This window comes from Ovis aries, chromosome 8 (assembly GCF_016772045.2).
Source record: "Ovis aries strain OAR_USU_Benz2616 breed Rambouillet chromosome 8, ARS-UI_Ramb_v3.0, whole genome shotgun sequence".
NCBI lineage: Eukaryota > Metazoa > Chordata > Mammalia > Artiodactyla > Bovidae > Ovis > Ovis aries.
The window spans coordinates 2,733,612-2,743,836 of NC_056061.1; the positions used below are offsets into that span (position 1 = coordinate 2,733,612).

Here is a 10,225-nt window from a genome sequence, read left to right on the forward strand (position 1 = left end):
CAAAAGGAAAGAAAACAGCAAAAACGCATAATTTGAGCTGCCTTTCTAGAAAAGACTGGTAGAAGAGCTAGGAAGAAAAGATAATTTTTTGGTTAAACTTATTGAATGGTGGTTTCAGATTGCAGGAAAGAAAAAACAGATATTTGAATAATGTTAAAAGCATAGTTTATTGTTAAGGGTAATAGAGAGAGCTTGCTGACACACAGCTGGCTCTTTTTGAGCAAAGCATTTAAGAACAAAAAGCTCTGTGAAGAATGGCCAGTTACACGGCTTATGAAGAAATTCTGCAGTGAACTTGAAACAGATTGTAACCATGAAAATGCAGGAAGGGCTAAACAGGCACACATTATTCTTTAACTTGGCTTATAAGTGACTGAAAATCGTCAGGTCTAACAGTTTTTAAGTATGTAGAGTGAAGTATGCTACTTTTTATTCTCCAAAAATGCATAACTACCCCTTTCGAAGAGTCAAAAGTACCTTGTTTCAATTTTAAGCTTAGCACCGAAGGAGTAATTTTATTTCAGGAAGGACGATTCATGTTTTCAAGCATCATTTTTAAATAACATTAGTCTCATTAAGTGTCTTATGTCTTGGTTGCTTGCCATGTTTGCTGTTGTCTTTCAAAATGTAAAATGCTGAGAAAGTATGAGGTCATTTTGAACATTATACCATGGTCATCCCTCAGGAGCATTGCTGTGAAACAGCTTATCCCATTTAATTTTTAAACTATTTATTATTTTACTTTTTATATTGTAAATACATGTATTTTATTTTTTATTTCTTTCTATTTTCCCACTCAAATGTTCCTACCAGTTGGGGCATGTTATAGTACTTGTACCCTTTGGAATCTCCATTATCTGTCTTATGACCTACAACCATTTTCCTGTAATTTACTAGTTGTCATATTATTACTCACTGAATACCAAGATGTGGTTTTATCTGCTTATAGAACTTTTCAAACTTTTGACCTGAACTCAAAAGTCACAAGAGTTTCCAGGCTCCAGCAGCTCTTCTGGAGACTTATGCAAAGGGTGGCAGTTTGACTACTCCCCTGGGGACTTGTAAATATCCAGACATTCAGGGAGAATCAGCCAGTAGGAATGGTTGGGGCTTGGTCATCTGCAGCTTACAACAGTCTGCAGGTGACTGGCCCTTAACCCATCACGTGCTTCTAACGATCTTAAAGTATGTGATTTTTTAAAACAATTTTCAATTAAAGTATAGTAGGTTTACAGTATTGTGTAAGTGTATAGCATAGCAGTTCCGTTTATACTTTTTTAGATTCTTTTCTAGCCCATGGATGGGCTATCCACTCCAGTATTCCTGGGCTTCCCTGGTGGCTCAGCTGGCAAAGAATCTGCCTGCAGTGAGGGAAACCTGGGTTCGATTCCTGGGTTGGGAAGATCCCCTGGAGAAGGGAACATCTACCCATTCCAGTATTCTGGCCTGGAGAATTCCATCGACTGTATGCTCCCTGGGGTTGCAAAGAGTCAGATACAACTGAGCGACTTTCACTTCACATAATCACATAATACTGAGCTTAGTTCCTGGGCTATACAGTAGGTCATTGTTGGCTATTAATTCTATACATAATAGTGTGTATGTGTTAATTCCAGCTTCTCAATTTATCCCTTCCCTAGCACCTTTTCCCCTTTCACAACCATAAGTTTGTTTTTTGTGTCTGTGATCTTTTTCTGTCTTGAGAATAAGTTCATTTGTGTCTTTTTTTTTCTTTTAGAGTCCATATATAAGAGATATCACTTGATATTTGTCTTTATCTGTCTGACTTAGTACAATAATCTCTAGATCCATTCATGTTGCTGCAGATGGCATTTTACTCGTTTTTATGGCTGAGTAATAGTCCATTGTATCTATTAATTATACCTACATCCTCTGTCCATTCATTTGTCGCTGGACATTTGGGTTCTATGTCTGGCTGTTGTAAATAACTCTGCTATGAACATTGGGGTGCATGTATCTTTTCCAGTTATGGTTTTCTCTGAATATATGCCCAGGAGTGGGATTGCAGGATCATATGGTAGTTCTGTTATTAGTTTCTTAAGGAACCTCCATAGTGTTCTCCATAGTGGCTGTACCAATTTACATTCCCACCAACAGCATAGGAGGGTTCCCTTTTTTTGCACATTCTCTCCAGCATTTATTATTTGTAGACTTTTTGATGATTGCTGTTCTGACTAGTGTAAGGTAATACCTCATTGTGGTTTTGATTTTGAGGAATATATATATATATACACTATATATATATAAATGTATTAAGTCTTGATCATATATCCATGAGTTAAAATATTTAAACAGATGTGGGTAAAATATTTAAACAAGTATTTAAAAATTTTAAATTTAAAAATATTTAAATCAGAACTTCTGAGTCCATGGTACTAGAATATTGGAATCAGAAGTTCCAATTTAAAATCTAATACAAAAATGATGCAGTGGAAAATTTTAATTTGCCTGGGCATTCCATAGTATACCATTTTTAATCTCATCTATTAAAGATAAAAAAATTATATTTTCTAGTAGTTGTTTCCACCTTGCAAACTTAGGTTCATTTTCTTGCCTATTTAGTCAGTATTTTGTGTTTCTAGTTTCAGTATGTAAAAATGTGTAATAATTACAGAGGCCCTGCTGTACAAGCCACCAAGGCGGCTGCTGGTACCAAGAAACACGATCTTAGTAAGTGGAAATACGCAGAACTCCGAGATACCATCAATACTTCTTGTGGTAAGTGTACAAGGAGGATGAAAAGTGGGACGGTTCCATAGCTGGCAAGTAAATACCTAGATTGGGGTGGGAATTTTTTTCATATAAATTAGTTGAAGCCATTCTCTTTTTACTCACACCTTGCGTGAAGACCTAGTTTCTTCACAAAGCTAAAAGACAGGTATTAAGTTAAATTGATTTTGCAGGCCAGAGAGGAAGAGCACAGAGAAGTTACAGTTAGGGCTGTATCAGTGGCTGACTCTCCTAACATGTGCTTCCTGGTGGCTCAGACAGTAAAGAATCCTCCTGCAGTGCGGGAGACCTAGGTTCGATCCCTGGGTTGGAAAGATCCCTTGGAGGAGGGCATGGCAACCCACTCCAGTATTCTTGCCTGGAGAATCCCCGCGGACAGAGGAGCCTGGCAGGCTACAGTCCATGGGGTCACAAAGAGTCAGACACGACTGAGTGACTAAGCACAGCTCAGAGCACTCCTGTCATTATTCGTAATAGCTAAATGCCTGTGTATCAGACCCTTTTGGTCTGTGAGCTCAGTTGCTTCAGTTGTGGCCAACTCTTTGCAACTCCGTAAACTATACCCCTTCAGGCTCCTCTGTCCATGGGATTATCCCAGCAAGAATTTTGGCCCATAAATGTAGAGTGAAAAATGGCAGTGGAGGTTTTCCTTTTTAAAGCTGTTTTTCTTCCAACAGAACAGAGTAAAATACTGTATCCAAGGGATCCCACACAGTTGTGTTCACGTGTCAGTCATAGTATTTGAATTTGGGACACTGTAACTAGGACCTCAGACGTCATAGCTGTACAGGATGCCTCACTATTGTTTTTTCCCTTGTCACTGAATTTATCTGCATAATTACAAATGTAAGACACGTGGTGCTTTTAAATCTAGCTTATATTCGAGCACAGTGACTTCTTATTCTGTTATTCTGGTCTATGACCTTGGACAAATGACTTAACCTCTCTGATCCAAGTTCCTTATCTATAAAAGACCTGTTTGGTCCAGAGTTCTTGTGTGGAGTAAAGATATAAGATAGTAGTTATGCATAAGAAAATGCTCTGTAAGTATTAAAAAATAGTATTACCATGAAAGTACTCATCTTCGGCAATAATTGGTTTACTTTTGATTTTGTACTGTTAATTTAAAAATGAAACCTTCATTTAAAAATATGTATGTTTATGCCAAAGAATAATTATGCTAGAGAACTAAATTAGGATGTTAATTGCTTTTTTTTTTTAAAAATCTTTCTGTGTACCTGATAGATATTGAGCTCCTGGCAGCTTGCAGAGAAGAATTTCATAGGCGACTAAAAGTGTATCATGCTTGGAAATCCAAGAACAAGAAGAGAAATACCGAAACAGAACAGCGTGCTCCAAAGTCTGTTACTGATTATGGTAAAAACACATCTGTACTTCTGAATGTTCCAAAGTATATGTGTATAATTACATGTAACTATGCATAAGGCATTTGGGTAAAACTCTCCAAGTTTCCTCTTACTTTAGAACTGTGGGTCCACTGAACTTAACACAACCATAATGGCTTATCTTTCAAAGTATTATTTCTGTTAGGTAAATAATACTTTAAAGTCATGTTTTTTTTTTTTACAAGTATTGAATTTACTTGTTAAGATAATTTCTAGGGGTAAGAATTGCCTCTACTGAGGAAGTTGTGTGATAATGCTGTAGATACATATTCTTTCCACATATGCATATACAGACATATGAAAAGATTAAGTGTAGAAATATAAAGAGTACTATGAAAAAAGAATATTTACTGCAAATGCTGCTGCTGCTAAGTCGCTTCAGTCGTGTCCGACTCTGTGCGACTCCATAGACGGCAGCCCACCAGGCTCCCTGGTCCCTGGGATTCTCCAGGCAAGAACACTGGAGTGGGTTGCCATTTCCTTCTCCAGTGCATGAAAGTGAAATTTGAAAGTGAAGTCACTCAGTCGTGTCTGATTCACTTTATAATACTGTGAAAATATAAGAGTGAGAAATAGTACCTTGGTTTAGAAGAATTTTCCTGCAACCAGAATTTGATTTTTTGACTGAGGCCTAAAAATGAATCTTGCTACTTTGCTGTATATGTGAAATTGGGAATACAGCAGAAGAGTCATAACCTAGTAAAAGCGCATACTAGCTTTAACATTAAGTAAGAATAACTGTGAGTTGTAATTTCAGTCTTAATAGTTAGAATTTCATTTATTCAACTTGCTACAGGAGCAGTTTATTAGGTTAATTCTAGTTACTGTCAAGATGACAGCTATTAATATCTTTTTTTTTAAAGAGGTATATCCCCAATTCTTGATAGTATAGTTTAGCCATGCATGACCCAAGCTGACTTAGGAAATGAGCTCACGGTTATATTTTGTCTCTTTACTACCTTCCTAGCAAATAAAACAGTGTTTGATGAAAGGCAATTAGATGGTAAAATTTAAGTGTTTCTAAGCTGTTGCAAAGATTAGATTGAGGAAGGGACGTGCTAGTGACTGCTTATGGGTGTCGTCAATCGGAATGTCAGACTCTTGAAAGAGCAGTAAGCTTGCCTTGCAACTAAGAGATGGCAGGTGGAAAGCCCTCTAAACATTGCTCTTCTGTAACTACCACACTCTTCTCTGGTTTCAAACTTGGTCTCTGGGAATTGAAGATGACACAGTGATTCCATTCTCTGTTCACTATCTGTACCATGTTCCTACCACTGTTGCTGTGTTTTGTGAAAATGGCAAAGGAGTATTCTTTTTAGCAATAATCTTTAGCTGTAATGTTCTAATCATGACCTTCAACTGATTGACTTTCATTATGTTCTATTTTAAAATTTATACATCTGAATGATTGCAATTCTTTAAAGAAATAAATGTTATCATACTTGACATCCACATTTTTAATGAATATGTAAGTATTTATTGTATTATTGTATCAAACCAAACTTTGGCACCTTACTCAGCCAACTTTGCCCCAAAAGGAGCAAATAAAATGTGGCTTACCTTACTGGTTCCCATACTGTTTCCATTCATAATGTACCACTGGGAAGAACAACAGAGTAGATTAAGAAAATTTCCCAAGGGTCCCATCTGGTATGTGAACAAAACTAGGACTTGTATATGGACATACTCCACATATGTGTAGTCTTCAGAGAGTTTTAATTGAACATGGTGCATTTTCAGGGTAAAATGTAACTTCGGCTCTGAAAAGTACATTTTTCTTTTTCTTTTTCTTTTCCTCTCATGTAAAATTCATTCTGACACAGGAATACAGTTAAAAGGAAAGGTGACGAGCACCAAGATGCTTATTTGAGAAAATTCTGTTCTCCAGGAGGTTTCCTAATGGTGCAGCTGCTTGACTTATAAAAGCAATGGCTCTGCAATTTAATATTTAGAAGGATTAGAATTCCTTAATTTGAGAAAGCAAAATGATGACAACCTAGCGATTAACAAAAATATAACCTTGGTGTTGCTGCCTTAAAGAGTAAGACGATGGCAAATCATGATTAGTTCTGAAGAGTTAGGAATTGGGAAGCTCAGAAACCCCTTTCCTTTTGCTGTAGTAGGGGAGCATGCCCCTCAGCACATTTACCCTGGAAAGAGGCTTTCGGAAGTAATTTCGGGGGGCAGTAGCAAATTACCCAGTAAAGATTTATATTTACTTGCTTGAAACAGTGACTTTGGAGAGTAGTTTTATTTCATCGTCCCTAAGTAAAAATGTTGTCAGCTTAAGATTTAAGACAGTGTGAAGAAATTAAAACCTGCTGAGTGTATGTAAGTGTGGTAGTGCTTTTTCTCTATATAAAAAGCATTTTTAGTGAATTTATGAGTTATTCTCTCCCCCCCCCCCCACAAAAATTCTAGTAATACTTTAATGGTACTCTCATGTTGGTTATTCAGTTGCTGTTTTGGATTTTTATTTGGATATTGCTGTGTTTAAAAATTAAATTTTGGTCCTCTTTGTATGTCTATCAAGCAGGATGTCCCCCAAACATAATCAAAATAGATATTTAAAAGTTGGAAAGCAGCATCTACTTGTAGGTTATTATAGGAGTACTTGGTTATGGATAGGGAATTTATCTGTTAGTCACCACCTCCATTGATGGGAAATCATTATGAATTAGAAGAATGCTTATTTAACATTTTTGGCATTTTTATCTTTTCTTCAACATAAAATATTTGTTCGCAGATTTTGCACCATTTTTGAACAATTCACGTAAGTCAATGGGTGGTTACTCATGAGCTAACTGGAAGATGGGTTAAAAATATAAAGTACTAACTTCTTCTAGACATTGTTTTGCTACAATTTTAAGGTGAATTATAGTACATTAATTTTGGTTTATATGTACTAAGATACTTAATTTGAGATAGTACTTTCATTTGGATCACTCCAAAATATATTTGTAGAAAAAAATTTAATTAATCTGTTATTTTATCAAAGTGCTCAGTTGCTCAGTCATGTTTGACTCTTTGCGACCCCATGGACTATAGCCAGGCTTCTCTGTCCATGGCATTTTCCAAGCAAGAATACTGGAGCAGCTCACCATTTCCTGCTCCAGGGGATCTTCCCAACCCAGAGATTGAACCTGCATCTCCTACTCTAGCAGGCGGACTCTTTACCAGTGCTCCACCTGGGAAGTCCCTATTTCACCAAATTGCTTCCTTTTTAAAAAACCTAGCATTTTAAGCTGAGTATATACAATTCTTATTGTAGCAAAACTCTCTCTGAATGAGCAGCTAGTCTTTTAGAATAAAGACTAACTTTAGGTGCTGGTTTCAAATGCTGTAATAGTATAAGGATTTCTGTCCAAAGAGATTTGGCTTTCATGTGATAATATACACAGCTTAATAGAATACCTCTTACTAGGAAGAGAGGATTATTCTGATACTTCTATAGCTTCCTATGATACATGTGTTTTGATAATGTAAAAATCTTTGAGTCATCTTAGTGTACAGTAAATTTCTTCTAGAATCAGTTGAACAGTAATGATTTGAATATGATGCCATATTTATTTGCCAAATGGTTGCACATAATTATTTTTTACTGCTTCTAGTAACTTACAAACTTAAAGATTTGAAACATTTTCATACACTTTAGAAGAACAATTGAATGTGAAAGAAATAGTTGTTTAGAAGATTAGTTTTAAGCTTTCCACAGCTGTATCTTTGTACTTTTCCGGATGACTGTTCATTTCCAGGCTTCCCAAATACAGTTTGCTTTCTCACATTAGTAAAAAAAAAGCCATCCAAGGCTTTCTGTTGGGTTTCTTAATTTTATCCAACAGGAGATTGTTATTTTGAAAGAAAAAAAGTAGGTTATACTAATGTGTGGCCATTGGTATCTAGTATGTTTTGATCAGTAGGACCTTGTTTTCTAATTCACTGTTTAAGATGGAAGGGAGGGTTTTTTCCTTTTAGTCCTTTTAATAGACTGTTTTAGTTTTGAGTTAGTGTATATCCTGAAGAGTAGCTAGTTTTTAAAACTCGAAGTGGAAACACTGAACTGTAAGTTGTTTTAAGGGACTAGGAATGAGAGGATAAATAAGCTCATCTCTGGTAACATGCTGAAGGCGGTACAGCTTTTTTAAATCACTAATAAAGCTGGGACTGTCTTCTCATAGGCATATACAACTTTGCTAACTGCTTTTTGCTTTCTGTTGTTTGCACAGAAATAAATTCAGCTGCTCTATAGCTTTTGCTGTTGGTGCAAGAGGTAGAATAAGAGTAATTTCATCCTTTCAGTACTTGGAAAGTCTTACAAAAGCCATGTGACTGTCCTTGACTTAGACATATAAGTTTTCATTGACATACTTAGTTTCAGTGAGATTCTTAACTGAGCTGCAGTAAATGATTGGTCTACCTTTAAAGTTGTGAGTATAGAGAATATCAAGCAGATTTACCATAATTATGCTCCTGAAGATGTAAAGTCATTGCCCCAGAGAACTGTGTGTTTTCAGGGAAAAAAAAAAAAACCCAACCTTAATGAAAATTGAGCAAGGGAAAAGAGGTTACTGTGAGCTCAATACTCAGTGTTAACAGAAAAGCAAGGATTTTTCTTTTCTGTTGGCAAAAAGAACCAAATATTATACACGTTCCACTTACTACAATGGATTTTATTCCAAGAGAAGTCTAATTTCAGAGTAAGTAAATCTGAGTGAAAGTTCATGCTTACTGTTACAGTTTTGTTGTCATGAAGTTGTTTAAATCTTATTCATAAAATACCTGTGTTATCTTGGCCATTTTAAATCCCCAAATCAGTTGGCAAATGAGAAAACTTTTATGTCTTTCACTTCTTTGAGGAAATTGTGGTTAAATTGTCTAATATCTAGAATCCCTTAGATTTGTAAAATTGCTATTTGTTTCATCATAAATCGTCCCATAAAAATCATTCTGCAGTGTTCGTATGAACTCCTTGGAGGAAAACTATAAATCTAGTAAACAGAACTAGTTTGCTTTCCTGCCGTGTGAGTTCATTGCATGAGTTCATTTTAGGTAGGGATGCAAGCATTTGTGGGAATTGCTGGGGGCTGCTGTTGTTATTGCTGTTGCCAGTGGTGCTGGTGGTGTGGTGCTGGTGGTTGGGGGGTGTGTGGGGGGAGAGAATATTCTAAAAAAAAAAATCCTGCTTTGAATTGTATTCATTTGTAGAGAATTCATATTTACATTTTGTTTTAAATTCACTATTAGGACCCCCTGTCTCAGCTTAAAAAAAAAATTGGTAGTGCATTCTAGGATTAAAGACTGTTTACCTTATCCCTTGGGTGACTGTCCTTATTCCCTGTGACAGCTCAGCAGAACCCGGCAGCCCAGCTCCCTGCCAGGCAGCAGGAGATCGAGATGAACCGACAGCAGCGTTTCTTCCGCATCCCATTCATCCGCCCCGCAGACCAGTACAAAGACCCGCAGAATAAGAAGAAAGGCTGGTGGTATGCCCATTTTGATGGACCATGGATCGCCCGGCAGATGGAGCTTCATCCTGACAAGCCCCCCATTCTCCTCGTGGCTGGTGTGTACAATTCCCATGAACAGACATTTATAAAGCAGAAAAGTAGTGCATACCGTCTGAATGAAATGGGCTAAGGTAATAATGCAGTGAAGTTCAGGGTTGAGGAATGGAGTTTTGCAGTTAAATCACATCAGTTGAGGATAACTTATTTACAGCGTGGAATCAATCGTTTGGATTGTGTCCTCGTGGAGCACACAGAAACTTGTCTGTGTCCTTTCGTATCTAATTATATAGGTTGCCTTGTAGTGGTTTAAGGAAATGTGGCATTTCTCTTAACCCTGGTAACTTGTTGGACCACCTGCATCCTTACTATATTCTGAAATGGTGTGCTTGGGGGAGGACACATTTCTTACTGGTGAATTTATGAAGCAAATTTCAACCTTCGAGGAAGGAAATAAAGTTTTAAAAGTTCTCAAATCTGTGACAACTGGTGGACATTTCAGGAATAAAGTTTACAGTAAACAGATCTGAAAGGAGGTATGGTTAATTCTGATGTCTCTATCCA

General features: G+C 36.7%; 1 protein-coding gene across 2 annotated transcripts in view; it reads left to right on the forward strand.

The window, feature by feature from the left end:
* The window catches only part of MYO6 (myosin VI), a 160,281-nt gene that overhangs the window by 145,561 nt on the left and 4,495 nt on the right, over positions 1-10,225 (forward strand). For both annotated transcript variants that reach the window (XM_027972293.3, XM_060419368.1), the window contains exons 32-35: positions 2,636-2,739; positions 3,997-4,128; positions 6,904-6,930; positions 9,502-9,720. In XM_027972293.3, the coding sequence (XP_027828094.1) occupies positions 2,636-2,739; positions 3,997-4,128; positions 6,904-6,930; positions 9,502-9,720 (482 nt within the window). The remainder of the gene's footprint in view (positions 1-2,635; positions 2,740-3,996; positions 4,129-6,903; positions 6,931-9,501; positions 9,721-10,225) is intronic.